The following is a 16569-nucleotide window of genomic DNA, read 5'->3' on the forward strand; positions in this document are numbered from 1 at the left end:
CATGATGCACTGACATCGAGAATGACTCACTCTAGCCGTGTGCCTAGACCTCTTGGCACGTAAAGGGAATGTCCGAGGAAAAAAAAAAGTTCTAATTACCCGGGGCTTCCTCCAGCCCCTGGCAGCTGATATGTTCCTCGCTGCAGCTCCAGTGTCCCAGGGTCCCCACCGCTGCAGATGCCGACCTTGCCAGGTCGGTATCTTCTGCGCCTGAGCAAGCGCACGGCTCGCGATTGTGCTCACGTGGCCTGGAGCGCTCTGCGCAGGCGCAGAACTACCGGAATGCTCCCGGCCACTGGAGCGCACCCGCGAATAGTGTGGCCGCACACCCACGCAGGTGCAGGAGAAGCCAACCTGGTGAGGTTGGAATCTGCAATGGAGGGGACACTGGGACACTGGGACACTGCAGTGAGGGAGAGATAGGCTGCCAGGGGCTGGAGGAAGCCCAGATAAATAGAACTTTTTTTTTCATTTTCCTAGGATATGTCCTTTAAGACAACTGACAGTAAATCATGAACCAAATAAGAAAAAAAATGCTAAAACTATTGCTGCTGCATGTAGCTCCTCCCTTTTACACTTACTAGACCTGGGTGCCCATATAGGGCCAATTTGCACCCAACTTTCTTGAGCTGCTTGCTCTTCCTGTATAGTCGGATGCAGAGATTGGAGGGCAGACATATTGGACTGGTGACCAACACTAAAAGTCCAAAAGGACAGGCCCTATAGGTACTATTAAAACACAAGCAGATTACTTGTATATAAAAGAGCTGTTTGCTCAAAGGGAGGAAACATAAATATCAAAGTATCCTCAGTAAGTTTAAACAATTATAATGTAGTCGATGTAGAAATCAGTATATAATGTGGAGGTCTTTGTTCATCCCCCACAAGTGATTTGTGGTGTAGCTATTCCACATACCGGTATATATAAAGTACATAAACTTACTACACAGTGCAGGATGTACAAAAGGTCTGCTCAAATATAGGCTTGATAACCTGACTACAGAGCCCCTTAAGAGTGTGGTACATGCTGCAAAGTAGACATAATGGAGGCGTTACAGAGCAAGTGTGAGGTGCTATATCCAAAGTGCTGCAATATGAATCTCTAACATGTTTCACCCTACGGCTTTATCAAAGAGTGCTATACATATATACAGTAATTATTTACAAAGTGCAAGCCCCCCACCAACAGTAAATCCCCCAGCAAAAGCCCAAGTGAGAGCTATGTCCTTTTGGACTTAGTGTTGGTTTATATATCCCCGGTACAAACCCTCTCGGTTTGTGTTTGTTTATATTGGACTGGTGGCCTGCACAGCAGAGTGGAACCGATCGGACTTGATTATTTCTGCCGAAGCCTATTGGAAAGCATCTACTGTGCCTGCGCTGGAGCTGGGAAGGTAAATATATACATTGCCGCTGTTCAGAGGCTGCCAGCGCTGGATCCCGGAGGGTGAAGAGGACATGTGAACACTCATTAGGATCCAGAGGCTTCCCCCTCCTGAGGTAACTACCCCTCAGGGGCTGTGTCTTTTGTGACAGATATTCTCTTTTTAAAGGACAATTATCAAAAGAATAGTTTTTCTTTTAACCTCATTGATACATAGTAGAGTGATATACAAAACGAGTGCAAAACAGTATTCTTCCCCCCCCCCCCCTTTACATTTCTTTAGCCATGCTTCATGCACCCGCCGCTGCGCCCCCCCCCAACACAGCACATGGGGAGGACAAAGAGACAACCCAGGGGTTGAGACCGAGGCCCTTACGCCACTGCTGGAGCTTTCTGCAGCCCCCCCACAGTCATCCTGTGCCCATGCCATCCTACCGAAACCCTCCTGCCGGCAGCGACTTCCTGAAAGCTGGGCATACACACGCCTTCTTGCTGAGTCCCCATGCACAGAATGCTCCCGGCAATGGAAGTGTGGTCAGGGTGCGCGCAGCTCAGAGCCGCACATGTGTACTAGCCTCCGACTGGCCACTACTGGTCAGCGTTCACGGAGTCGCTGCTGCTTACTGGGGGGCTGTGGAAGGACGGCACAGGATGACTGGGGGGGGGGGGGGTGGTAGAAATAATCCTCATGTTAAACTGTTTTTACGGGGCCTAAGTAACACTTTAACCATTTTTTTTTATACCGGTTTCCTTTAAAGAGGCACTTAAGTCACACACACAAAAAAAAAAAGTTTTACTCACCTGGGGCTTCCCTCAGCCCCCTGCAGCTGATCGGTGCCCTCGCCGTGTCTCTCTGATCCTCCCGTCCCCGCCGGCGACCACTTCCGGTTTCGCCATCAGGACCCGACAGGCAATAGCAGCATAGGGGGCGATATTGTGGCTGGGAATGCGAAGAATCACTCGCGTTCCCATGCGAGTTGGGTCTTGACGGCGAAACCGGAAGTGGTCGCCGGCGGGGACGGGAAGATCAGAGAGACACGGCAAGGGCACCGATCAGCTGCAGGGGGCTGAGGGAAGCCCCAGGTGAGTAAAACTCATTTTTTTTATGACTTAAGGTTCACTTTAACTAAATGGCTTCTTTAACCTTAGAAAAAAAAATCAATTTGACAGAAGCACCGTGTGTTTCTGCCCCTAAACTAGAGACCGTTCATCAAATCCAGCAGGGCGGTTAAGCAGACATTTGTAAGACATAATCTGGTAACACGTAGAAGGAACTCAGCACAAATCCTGAATAAGGGCAAGAATGAAACTCGACAGTCACCTCTTTGTGTTGAGAAAGTGCGCTGCATTAAAAAGGCAGTTGCTAAGAGCTAAGGTAAGAAGCTGCCTATAGCAGCTTACCTACTTCTGTCCTGTCTTCCTGCAACACTTCTGGATTAAATATCACTTTACACAAGGAACTGAGCTTCAGAGAAAGCCTCAGAGACTTCACGCTGATCTTGGATTGTTCCTTCAACTTTAAAGCTAGAAAAAGGGCGAGGATATAGCCCAAAAAATCCTCCTGTAAATCTACAGATGTGAAAAAAAGATTATATCAGAAGATCTGCTGACAAGAGATCCAAAGTTATGACTTCCACTTCCAAAAAAACCCCCAAAAACTTGTCTGGAAAAAAACACCTATAAAGTTACAAAATATTTGCGCTCTTCTCGTAAATGTTATTTTATACATTTTTAACTGTGGCTGTACCTTGAAATTTACATTTATTGCAGGAGGTTTCTTCCACAAAGGGGATAAGAAGGGACAACTAAATTATCTCATCAAGCTGTATTATGCTCAATGGCTGTGATATTGATTTGAAGCAACTCAAAAAGAATTCAGATAGTTGTTCTTAACGTATGGTGGAATGGGCACACACAGATGGAGGAGTTAATTATTGGAACTCAACATCGATCTCAATAGACATATACAAATACAGTAATAGAATTAGGGTGTTTGAAAGGTCAGGGGTTGAAGTCAAAAGAGGTTAGTTACATCTGCTAGGTGACATTCGGCCAAGGTGGCCATTAAGCAGGGCTGGATTTCTCCAAAGGCTCGGGTCTTGGGTGGCAGTGTCCCAATGGGGCACCTGAACATAAAAGAGGAGTTGCTATTTAGGAAAGAGGAGGCCGAAAATGGGGAGCAACACATGGAAAAATGGAAAATGATGCCCAAGGGAGCCGTTCATGAAAGAGAGGTTTACTCATTCAGGTAGCCTTCTTTTTCCTTATCCCTTACACAGTATAATCAAGTGATCTTATTTTTTTATCCATTATCCTAGTAGATACCTTACACTCCTCATTGGGTGGCATTGTGTCTAGTGTTCCCTGGAACGCTTAACAATTATTTCTAAGACAATGACCCATCCATCTGCAGAAGATAAAAAGACCCGAGAGAGGACGCGTTCTAGTCGCCTGCTCGACACTATGGTTGCTGCTCTTGCAGATTAATTAATATACCCGGTGTAGCTAATTAAGTGGCACATGTGGTCTCTGTGTTTTTGTATTTTTCTGGAAGGGTCTTGGGACCCCTGCACACAGGCCCAGATTTACCTCACAGGAATCTATAGGCACAGATGTCCTGGCACCCTAGACTTCACCGTCCATGAACCTACAAACCCGCAAGTGTGCTAGCTGTCCTAGCTGTCACTTCTCCCTTACGTCTCTTGCCTGTCATACGTAGTTACAGGTGCTCCTTACTATTAGGTAGGCAGAAGTACCGTACTCTCAATATTAAGTAGCTAGAGGTGCACCCAAGTATTAGGTAGCTAGAGGAGCCTACCGTATTTTTCAGACTATAAGAAGCTCCTGATCATAAGACGCACCTAGGTGTAGAGGACAAAACCAGGAGAAAAAATATATACTAAACCATGGTGAAGGGGCATCTTTTGGATTATGCCCCCCTTTATACCTTAACCCCACTTTGTACCTCTTGTGTCTCCCTGTGTTCTCCTCTGTCTCCCTTGTGTCCCCATGTATCCGCATCTGTCCACTTATGTCCTCCTTTATGTCCCTTTGTGTCCTCTGTGCGTCCTCCTCTATGCTCCTTTGTGTCCCCTGTGACCTCCTTTGCATGGGCACAGTACAGGGAGTCCCTGACATTGCAGCGGGATGGAGGTTCGTATTGGCAGGCATTCACAAGTCAGAAACTCCTTGCATTTGGAGACGCAGTGACTTCCCCCCCCCCACACTTTTGGGGTAGAAAAAGTGAGTGTTATAGTCAAAAAATACAGTAAGTATTAAGTAGCTAGAAGTGCCCCCGACTGAAGGGAGATCTCATCAGTGGAATGCCGAGAGCAGGGTGAGTAACCTCTCATTTATACTCTGCTCAGGACTCTGCATAGGGAAGGAGGGAGATAGGCACTTGGGGAGGGGAGTGAGCACCCTTCCATCATCAGGCGCCTGTAGGCACGTGCCTAAAGTGCCTTATGGTGAATCCCGCCCTGCGCTTCACACACTTCTCACACTTACATCAACATAATCTATAAAACCACACAGAAATAAACAGTTGCCTTGGCTTTGTTCTCTCTGTATCATCAACACTAATAATTACTTTCATCTTTCCGGAGGTGAATTGTTGTAAATAGCACTAAAAGTGTCTCCTATGATCTCGTGCGAAGAAGTTAATAACATATTGTTCTATCTAAATGGATAGAGGGTTTTTCTTCCCAGCTCTATTTTCAGGAACAGAGACGTGAAACTGCCGGATGTTGGAAGGTTATAATTATATGGAGTTTTTTAAGGTGACTCACAGGAGGGTGCTTTCTCTCTACCACGGCAGAGACCTCGGAACAAATGGGGGAAGATCTAAGGATGCCACACTAATAATTGCTACCCACTCGCGCTTAGTTTCCAAGAAAGGCTGTACAGTAAATGTAACATGTAATGAACGATCTATGTTAATATCCATCATTATCAGCGCAGTGGCGTAGCTAAGGAGCTGTGGGCCCCAATGCAAGTTTTACAATGGGGCCCCCCAAGAACTCTATACATAACAATTGATACGGCGCACCAAAACCTGCCAATGGCAAATACAGTGTCAGTGGTGCAAGAAGGGGATGGGGAGCAGTTTGTTAATGATTACTACTATTCAAAGTATCTATAGAAGTTATTGTTATGAGCACAGGACCAATAAAGAGCTAATACTGTAGTTGAGGGAGGGCCCTTTGGGGCCCCTCTGGCCCAAGGGCCCCGATGCGGTCGCAACCTCTGCACCCCCTATTGCTACGCCCCTGTCAGCTAGGAAAACACAACATGGGGGAAGAGGAGGCAACCTCTCCAAGGCTGGTGGGTGAGGACTCTCTAACATATCTAAATTTCTGATTTTTGCAGCTCCTGTCTTTCTCTCTGTATCCCATATTCCTTCTTTGGTTGAGTGTTTAACCACTTCAGCCTGCAGGTGTTTTCACCTCCAGGACAGAAGCAATTTTCCCCTGTCAGCACTCTTTTCATTCATTTGCCAATAACTATATTACTACTTATCACAATGAAACAATAATAAGTTTTTATTAAATATATAATTTTTTTTCACTTTAACGTTACATTTTGGCCACTGGGTGGTGTTAAACACTCTCTTGGTCACCAGGAAGTGCTCGATTTTTTTTATTTTTTACATTTTGTGACGTTCTGTTTTAAGAATCAGTATGCCTTATGATTGGAGGCATGTCGATTAATTCACAGGGGATCGGTTACCTCCCCTGTGAATTAAACAGTGATTGCAATTGAAGGGGACGGGCGGATAGGGGAGCAGATGGCTAAGCAGATGCAAAACGGATGCAATCATCCCTCAAGCCATGCCCATTTTTCATCCGCTCTAATGGGAACTGAGCCTTACAGGTAACTATCTGTAATCAGTGTATATTGTTTATTGTAAATATCCTTTTTGGACGCTTCCAGGATCCTCATAAGTGCTAGAAGATTCTGTCTCACAGATGCATGCTGGGAGATTTCATTAGACGGCAGCATTGACCAGTTTCTGCCAAGGGCCACTCTGGGACAATTCCCAGCTGACCAGTGGACTTTACCAGGGCTGACAGCGGACCAACAGAGGGGAGCGGGAGGATACCTTCATGACCACCTGGAAGAAACCCCAGGTAAGTAAAAGCCAACTTTTTCATGAACTTCCTGTAAATAAATCTGTATACCTAATGAAAGAAAAACTGAAATGCTGTCAAATTTGATTAGGACTTTATTAAAAAGCCATTAAATTCACATTAGTGATCCTTTAACCACTCTACCACTGCCTAACGCAGGATGATGGCCGCAGAGTGGCTCCCCCAGGATTGCCTTAAAGCAGGATTGCGACATCCTGCGATGTGCGAGGTAAGCAGGGAGCTTGTACTTGCTGGAGCGTGAGCTTCCATAAATATACACTGCGGGGATCCACGATCAGCCTACTAGCCACGATCGGCTGATGCCTATGAGAGGTGATTAAGTGGTAGGATCTTGGGGGGAGGGAGGGAGATGGGGAAGGAATAAATAAAACAAAAAATAATAGTTTTTTTTATTTTAAAAAAATATATTTAAATTAATAATAATAAATAAATTTGCAGCAACAATCAGATCCCACCAACAGAAAGCTCTGTTGGTGGGCAGAAAAGGAGGCAAGAATCATTTGGCTGATAAGTTGTATCACCGAGTAATAAACTGTTAAAGCTGCAGAGTGCTGAATTGTAAAAAATGGCCTGGTCACTAGTGTTGCTCTCCACGACCTCGTGATCACGGGTAACTCGTGATCACAAGCTGTTTTTTCTGATCACGGGGTCGAATTCCGAATTCGTCATCACCTCTTGATCACGGATTCAGTTCTGAATGCACCCGTGATCGAGGTCCAAATCTGGCTCGTGATCAAGGCCATGATTATAACCTGAAAACCCGCCGAATTCAGTGGTTAATAGCAAAGCCTCCCTTACATGATGTAAACACTAAATTTGCAGGATGTGTTAAGCAGAACAGTGGGAATACGGGGAACATTTTTTTTTTCAAAAAGACCTTATAGTTATTGAGAAAATCGATGTTAAAGTTTCTAAGGAAAATAGTATATATTTAAATGCGGTAAATGACAGTTAATGTATTTCCCGCATTTACATGCATACTTTTTTCCTTTGAAACTTTAAAATCGATTTTCTCAAAAACTATAAGGTCTTTTTGAAAAAAATATTTCCCCCTTTATTCCCACTGTTCTACTTAACATATCCTGCAAATTTGGTGTTTATATCATGTAAGGGGGATTTGCTATTAACCGCTAAAGTCGGCGGGTTTTGGCGAATTTTTAATCACAAATACTTTTTTCCTTTGAAACTTTAAAATCGATTTTCTCAAAAACTATAAGGTCTTTTTGAAAAAGTTAAGTTTTAAGTTGTAGCCTCTGATCACCTTTATAATCCATTTTTAGCTTTGCTATTTATTCCGTACGATCCGCACCATCAAAAATAGAATCTTTATTGGCTCAGTTAAAACATGATAAACAAATTAAAATCCATAAGTGGGTCTGTGCAATGTGATGACGCACAGGCGTTTCGCGCCGTAGCAGGTCCTTTATCAAATCATGGCCATGATTTGATAAAGATTGTGGGCAGGTCATGATTTGATAAAGGACCTGCTACGGCCCGAAACGCCTGTGCGTCATCACATTACACAGACCCACTTACGGATTTTAATTTGTTTATCATGTTGTAACTGAGCCAATAAAGATTCTATTTTTGATGGTGCGGATCGTATGGAATATATTGCAATATACTTGTGGCTCCAGAGGTGATCGCAGCACATCTTCATTTTATCATTGGTGCAGTGGCTCTTACTACAATATGGGGGCTTTGCTATTAACATTAAAGTCAAATCCGTTTCACGGGCGTGATCACGGATTCAACATGCAATCACGGCTAAAATCCGAGTTGAATTCGGAGCTCCCATTCAAATCCGGATCACGATCACGGTGTATCCGGACTTCAATTCTGCCGTGGCCAGATTTACTCAAATTTGTGATTGGGGGTATTCCGAGCATCACTACTGGTCACTAGGGGGGTGTAAGCCTGTGGTCTTCAAGAAGTTAAGCTAATGAAATGAGGGAAGCATAATCAATGCACACACAGGCATGAATACAAATCTTAACACCTCCCTTCCCATTACATACATTTATTCCGTTCATGTTCACATACTTTCAGGGGCATAACCATAGCCCTCGGGACCACGCAACAATCAATGTCATTAAAATGCATGACAAACAAGTGAACATCCAAAAGGTGAATGGAGTACATTTGCTAATACTGACAACAATACAATACAAATCAATGTCATTAAAACATCATATTTACAACAAGCAGATAAAACCTCTGGAAAATTTCTCACATGCAAATTTTTGGAAATAGAATCCTCTATTTTGGATACCAAATTAAGAGTAATAGAACTGTCTGTCTTTGGACCTTAAATGATATCTGAAGCAAGGAAAAATAAGTGAAATTGAATACTTACCTCAATAGTGGATAGTCCAGAGGATTCCCTTATTCTCCTCGACCCTACCGATACAGTGCTGCTTTGACCATACTGTATTCGACAAGAGCGTGCCGGATTTGTTCTTGCAGCAGCACTTTCCTCTATGTACATAGGTACTGAGCAGCTTAACTCTTTCTGAACTGCGCAAGTGCAGAAGGGCCTCAGCCACAGGAACAAGACTGAGGGAGGGCACAGACGGGCCTGTACATGCGCACGACACTGGGCAACCAGCAGATCTTTCCGAGGGGTTAGCAGGTATCCGGACTACAGCAAGGGACCTGATACTGTGGCGGTCCGGAGGAAGCCCCAGGTAAGTAACTCTAAACTCCTCCCCCCGCTGTTCCTTTAGGCTCCCTGCACACTGCATGCAATTCCAATTCAGATTTTTAATCGTTACTGCATGCTGCGTTTTTTCCTCTGTTTTTCTGTTGATTGTATTCAGGGAAAATCGGAATTGCAAATCGGAATCGGAAACGGAATCGGAAAACTGATTTGCAGTGTGCAGGGAGCCTTAATGTAACTTCATGAAACTGGACTTTAGCTGCAGTTAAGGTAACAGATTTTCTTAGTATTGTGAGTACCTTGAGGAACTGTCCCTACTCCCTAAAAGTAAGTTTATCAAGCATGCTACTCCTGAGAAGCTTCAACATTCCCAGTCTTCTCTAGTTGGAGACAACGGCTTTCTTTGGTTCAGTGGAATTTCCACCATTGGAACTAAATTATGAGCAGTGGCTATTTATTTTATAAGCAAATAAAAAAATGAAATCCTTGCTGCATTATACATGTATTCCATGACGTTACCTGTTCTCTTTGTGATAGCACACTTCTTGATGTTGCACTCTTTAGTGTTTTCAGGCTTCGGCTCCTTCTCGCACAGGCTCATGTTCACGGATGTGTTGCTGTCGCTATCGATACACTGGAGAGTCCTTTGCTGGGCACCATTTCCACAAGATGCCGAACACTGAAATACACATCAAAATGTGCGTGAGTTCCTCTGCTTAAAATTAACCTCTAAACCTCCCCTCTCCTCTGCCAAACGCTAACCTTCCCACCTCTCCAGACTCTGTCATGTCCAAGAAAGTGACACAACACCAGGGAAATAGTGAAATGGCAGGAAAGCCACTTTCCACATTGGCTGGCTAAGGATTAGACTTTGGCAAGTGATGTTACAACTAAATTCCCCATTTTGAGAAATACCCGATTAGTTCCCACTTTGGCCGATGTCTGGCTTTGGTCGTAACATGCGCACACGTCCCTGGTATATATAAAGACACACCTCAGTCCAGTTGCTTGTCCTCCAGCTGGTACACGGCTCCTGGCTGCAGTTTAATAGCAGCATTGGGATCTTTTTCAAGTCACAGCGATTCTCCTTCGGGCAAATGACGTCTCGTTTGCGGACTCCGCTCCCACAGGTCTTTGAACACTGAGGAAACATGACACAAATGACTTGACTGGGATCATGGGTACACACAATACTGTCATTCCTTGTTGTGACCTCTGCGTAGGTTATGTATATAACAAAAGATGTACAAGTCTTCAGGGAGAATCTCTCCATTAAAAAGAATTCATGGAAAAGCATGAGTGATTTATCAGGTGATTAATTTGTGCATTTCTGATTGGTTGCAGAGGAGGTGAGGAGGCGCCAGATAGATTTGCACAGTTTGGGTGTAATCTATACACTATGATACAGTATTCTTAAAAATTAGCGATAGATGGTCCTACCTTAAAGAAGTAGTCCATCCGTTATGCTTTAAATAATAGATACTTTATTGGGCACTTAACTGACAACGCGTTTTGCAGTGAGAACCGCTTCTTCAGGTCGAATACTGGGCCTATTCAAAGCTGCAGCTATCCAGGGCGCCTGTAAGTTATCTATCATTTAAAGCATAACGGATGGACTACTTCTTTAAGGTAGGACCATCTATCACTAATTTTTAAGAATACTGTATCATAGTGTATAGATTACACCCAAACTGCGCAAATCTATCGGGTGCCTCCTCATCTCCTCTGCAGACGTTCCACCCCTATACTGGGGTTACCACTGTGACAAGTGGATCTTTGAAGAAGCTGCGACCACCATTTGCCAAGGCCGAGTGGGGACGGTAGTTCCCCACATGCGATATCAGTGGCTGCTTGTCTTGAAACCCAATTTTGTCAGTATAACAGCTATAATATTTATATAGAAGTCCACTTTTACTCACAATACTGCACCAGATTGGGCTCCCGGTTTGCCTCCCATCCTTTTTTTTTTACCTTCCAAAATCCCTGATTGGTTGGTCATGAGCATGTTACCATGTCTGTCTATTACTTCCTTGAAGTGACTCTGTAACAAAAATTACAACGTTTTTTCTACCATCCTACAAGTTCCTAAACCTATTCTTATGTGTTCTGGCTTACTGTAGCTCTTTCTACTATAACCATCTCTGTAATAAATCAATGTATCTTTCCCCTGTCAGACTTGTCGGCCTGTGTCTGGAAGGCTGCCAAGTTCTTCAGTGTTGAACTGTTCCTCTATGCACACTCCAGTGTGTGTTTTATTTACATAAGCCAGCAGCTTCTCTGGTATCTTATCAGTGATAGAAGAGAGCTGGATAAAAATCCTCCTCTGTTAGGCTGTGAAAGGAGCTGGTCTGTCACATACTGAGGAATTAACGACATAGGTAGAGCTGTCTGCAGGAAGCCTGTAATGTTCAGTGCATGAGAGAAGCTGGGGACAGAAGGTAAACACACACAAGTGATCTCTTGAGATTCAGAAGTAAGGCTGTATACAGCCTGCTTGTGTATGGATGTATTTTCTATGTGTGGACATGCTGTACATCAACCTACTTCCTGTTTTGGTGGCCATTTTGTTTGTTTATAAACAAACTTTTTAAAACTGTTTTTGACTACTTTTAATGCGGCGGGGAGCGGCGAAATTGTGTCAGAGGGGAATAGGAGATGTCCCCTAACACACTGGTATGTTTACTTTTGTGCGATTTTAACAATACAGATTCTCTTTAAGGACGTAACTACAAATCACAGGGCCTTCACAGCCTGAGGGGTAAGCAGTTTGCCCATACATACATTTAAAAAAGCTGAACACTAATTTAGACGCGTCGAGAAAAGAAAAAAAACAAAAAACAAAAAAAAACAGTAAACAACAATTTAATTGTGGTAGTCGAATATTGGTAGATTTACCGATATTCTACAACCTGATTGATATAGAGAAATATCTGCAATATCTGCTGATATTTCACTATAACCTAAACACTCCCTACTCTCACACAGAACCCTCCTTCCTGGCAACTAATAACCCTCCCCCAGGCAACTACTAACCCTTCCTCCCCAAGAAACTAATAACCCTCCCCCGGGCAACTAATAACCCTCCCCTGGGCAACTAATAACCCTCTCCTGGGCAACTAATAACCCTTCCCCGGGCAACTACTAACCCTCCCCTGGGCAACTAATATCCCTCTCCCGGGCAACTAATATCCCTCCCCCAGGCAACTAATATCCCTCCCCCAGGCAACTAATACCCCTCCCCAAGAAACTAATAACCCTCCCCCGGGCAACTACTAACCCTCCCCCTGGCAACTAATAACCCTTCCCCGGGCAACTACTAACCCTTCCTCCCCAAGAAACTAATAACCCTCCCCCAGGCAACTAATACCCCTCCCCCGGGCAACTAATAACCCTCCCTTGGGCAACTACTAACCCTCCCCTGGGCAACTAATAACCCTCCCCCTGGCAACTAATAACCCTTCCCCGGGCAACTACTAACCCTTCCTCCCCAAGAAACTAATAACCCTCCCCCAGGCAACTAATAACCCTCCCCTGGGCAATTAATAACCCTCCCCCGGGCAACTAATAACCCTCCCCCGGGCAACTAATAACCCTCCCTGCAACAAAAAATGGTAAATAACAATTTGACTGAAGCCGTTCAGTACATAACAAAAAACAGGAAACAAACAAAAAAGGAGCCGCCCCCTAAATTGCGGTAGAGGGAGGCCCCATTTTTTGGATGCATTTGTATTAACTGCTTCAGTTTGCCCCCCTCACAGGCCAGGGACCCCCTGCAGATGCAGAGGCTGCTATCCCTATAGTTATACCGCTGCTTTCCTTGCTTGTCTAGCAGGAGAAATCTCCTCAGAGAACTGATAAACTATATACAAAGTATACAATATCCATATACCGGGCTCCAGACAAAAGGAAAAAAGGTTAAAAAGAAACCGTGACCAAGAATTGAACTTCATCCCAATCAGTAGCTGATACCCCCTTTCCCATGAGAAATCTATTCCTTTTCACAAACAGATAATCAGGGGCTCTGTATGGCTGATATTGTGGTGAAACCCCTCCCACAGTGTGACGTCAGGACCATGGTCCTGGCAGTCTGTGAACCTCATTGCATTGTGGGAAATAACTGTTTCCAACTGGCAAAAAAGCAAGCAGCAGCTACTTCCAGTGACATCACCTGCCAGCAGTAAAAATGTCACCATGTGATAAATGTCAGAATGTAAATCAGGGAGAGGAAAGATTTTACAATGGGTAAACACTGACTAAATCATTTTTTAATGACATTATTTTCACTGGGGTTCCTCTTTAAAGAGGAATTTCAGCCTACACAAACATACTGTCATACATTAATTATGTTAATTAAAATAGATAGGTAATATAATCTCTTATCCATCCTGTTTTAAAAGAACAGGCAAATGTTTGATTTCATGAGGGCAGCCATCTTTTTGGTTGAAAGGAGGTGACAGGGAGCATGAGACACAGTTCCATTTGTCCTGTGTGCTGATCATCCCTCCCAGTTGCTAGGCAACATGAATAACAATATAGGAAATCCCATCATGCTTTGCACAGCATCAGGGAAAAAAAGCCCAGGCAGTTTTCTTTGATTGGTGGAGCTTAGCTAAAAATACAGCTAACGATGATGCTTTGGTAAGAAAAACAAAGTTCTGATGCTGTGAAACTTAAAGAAACACCAAGCCTTTTCAGTTCTGCTGAGTAGATTTTTAGTCCGGAGGTTCACTTTAAGAGCTAAGCCTATCACTGCCATGCTACGTGTGTAAACCTACAACATGCAGCGGATAATGTAGGTTGCTGTGATGAAAGGCGCTATTATAGACTTCACGTGAATCCAGTCCTTTATGGACAATGCATGGATGGGAGCTCCTTCTGATGTGTCCTATAAATGCTGGATCAGAGGCACAATCTACAGCATGAATAAATTATACAAGAGAGTTCTTTAGAAAGAAATGTATCTTTACATATAACTACATAAAATAGAGAGAAGTCAAGGGAATCTTTTCTCCCCTCCACTATCTCCCTGCAGTTATTCACATCGGTGTTTATTAACAATGAAGAGCAATCCCCTGCCATAGAACATGTAAGCAGCCCCACGACATGCAGAGGATACTGGAGGGTGCTGTAGAGTCAGCTACCCTTACAGATCTCCAACTGTTGATAAACGTTAAAGGCATCGTAGTGACATGATATATAGTAGCATGCAGTACATGATTCACCCACGTTTACAGCATTAGAAACATTTTCTACATCTGTATATAGCTATGTAGCCCTCCCTTCCACCGATTGTTAGCTTAGACTGTTTAGCTATGCGGAATTCTCCTCCCAGAGCATTATGGCAGACCAGGCATTACTTTCACTGGCTTTGGAATTCTCCGAAACAAACATTCCTCAGAGTTGCATCTGTCAGAATGTAAACAAGCTTAAAGGAGTCATCAAGCAAACACCCCCCACTCTACTTACCCGGGGCTTCCTCCAGCCCCTTGCAGCCAAAATGTCCCACGCCGCAGCTCCGCTCACAGCTGTCAACCCAGGGTCCCCGCCGCTGCAGAGGGCGACCTCAAGGTTGTCTATACTGCGCCAGTGCTGCTGTCAATCGAGCCCACGTTGTCTGCGGTGTACAGAACAGGCGCAGAACTACAACACCAGCACCTGCGCCGCACACCGCGGACAACGTGGACTTGATTGACAGCAGCGCTTGCGCAGGCGCACTAGGGGAGGTCGCCCTCTGCACCTGCAGGGACCCAGGGACAGTGGCTGAGAGCAGAGCTGCGGCGTGGGACATGTCAGCTGCCAGGGCCTGGAGGAAGCCCCAGGTGAATAGAGTGGAGGGAGGTTCTTTTGCCTGATGACTCCTTTAATAAACTATAAGGCTTTGCTCACATCTAAAATCAAAATCACTGACGCCAGCGATCTTCTATTTTGTGAGTGATTTCCTCCCCCCCCACCTGGCGCTTACCTGCGCGCTTTGTTTTTTTGCAGAGCGTTTTGTTCTTTCACTTCCTGACGCAAGTCGGGAAATGAACTCTTTGATCTGGAAAAGAATAAATACAATGTATTTATTCTTAAAAGCGCTGGGAAAATTGCTATACCAAATGCTTTGTCAAGCGTTTTGCGATTTCCCTATACCTGCCATTATAGGGAAATCGCCCCCAAAATGGTACAGGCAGCGCTTTTCTGAGCGGATCGGAAACGAACCACTCAGATGTGAACACTCTCATAGCAAATCATTGCACAATCACTTTTAGGGTGATTTAGAAAATCGCCGGCACTTAAAAATAACGCCCTTAGGCCCGGTTCACATTAGCGGTGGCCGTCCGGAATCGCCGTGCCGGAGCCGGACCGCTTTCAGAACGGACGGAACGGACGCACGGCATGGCAATGAAAGCCTATGCGTCCGTTCACATGCGCCCATTCTGCCGGACCGGAGCCGGACCGGAGCCGGGCCGGATCCGGACTCCGGCGTCCGTTCCAACATGCGCTACTTTTTGGTCCGGCTCCTCCGGCAGCCGTATCCGGAGCGGAGCCGGACTGCACCATCCGGCCAATACAAAGCAATGAGAGCCGGAGAGCGCACAACACACTGGCTACAAAAACCGGACGTTCTACCCCACTTCCTATGCATTTTGGATGGGGACCACATGGGCCCAGCGAAGAGTGGGGCAGCAGCGATTTCATGCTGGAGCTCTTTTTGCCAGCAACATGTCTGATATGTCTGAAGGAGGCGAACAACAGAGAGAATTCCCAGGTTTACGAGTAAAAAATGCCTGGATCCATGGTCCCAACTGCAGTCTCTGTATCCACGGATGGTCTCCACACGTCCACCTGTCTCCAACAATGACCCCAGACCCTTCTGCTGACCTCCCAGACCCCAGGTAATAAAAGGATGTTATCTCCTTAAGAAACCGGATCCGGACCGCAACCGTGTTCACACCGCACGGAAACCGGATGCAAACGGACCGGATCCGGATAGGAACCGTACGGATCAGGTCCGGTCCGGATACGGTGCGGTCCGGACATCTGGTGCGGTTTTTACTAAACCGCAAGTGTGAACGGGGCCTTAGTGTGAACAAGCACTTAAAGCGGACCCAAACCAAACATTTTTTTTATTCAAAATATTTAGTTGCACCACTCTAACACATTCAAAGATAAATAAACACTCCTTCAAGCCTATGAGCATTTTCACCCTTCTCTTTTCATAACTAGGGTTATACAGGTGGCAGCCATTACTTCTGAGCTTAGCATGAGGTTTTAGATAATGGATGTGTTTGTCAGCAGCTACCCTCCCTCACAGGGGCGTCATCTATGTAAAAGCTCACACAAGCAGAGATCACCTCCCCCGTGACATCATGAGTAGCAGCCTGTGTTTTGTT

General features: G+C 45.0%; 1 protein-coding gene across 6 annotated transcripts in view; it reads right to left on the minus strand.

The window, feature by feature from the left end:
• The window catches only part of ADAMTS12 (ADAM metallopeptidase with thrombospondin type 1 motif 12), a 244707-nt gene that overhangs the window by 22203 nt on the left and 205935 nt on the right, over nucleotides 1–16569 (minus strand). For 2 of the 6 annotated variants that reach the window (XR_011023643.1, XM_068251244.1), the window contains exons 19-20: nucleotides 10188–10334; nucleotides 9713–9872 (exon numbers count right to left, since the gene is read on the minus strand). Coding sequence is in view for 5 of the 6 variants with exons in the window: in XM_068251244.1 (XP_068107345.1) it covers nucleotides 9713–9872; nucleotides 10188–10334 (307 nt within the window). In the remaining variant the exon portion in view is untranslated. Of the gene's footprint in view, nucleotides 1–6309; nucleotides 6498–6627; nucleotides 6865–9712; nucleotides 9873–10187; nucleotides 10335–16569 lie in introns of those variants that run through there. The other 4 variants (XM_068251243.1, XM_068251246.1, XM_068251247.1 and 1 more) reach the window with 4 other exon arrangements.

The sequence above is a fragment of the Hyperolius riggenbachi genome, chromosome 1 (assembly GCF_040937935.1).
Source record: "Hyperolius riggenbachi isolate aHypRig1 chromosome 1, aHypRig1.pri, whole genome shotgun sequence".
Classification (NCBI taxonomy): Eukaryota; Metazoa; Chordata; class Amphibia; order Anura; family Hyperoliidae; genus Hyperolius; species Hyperolius riggenbachi.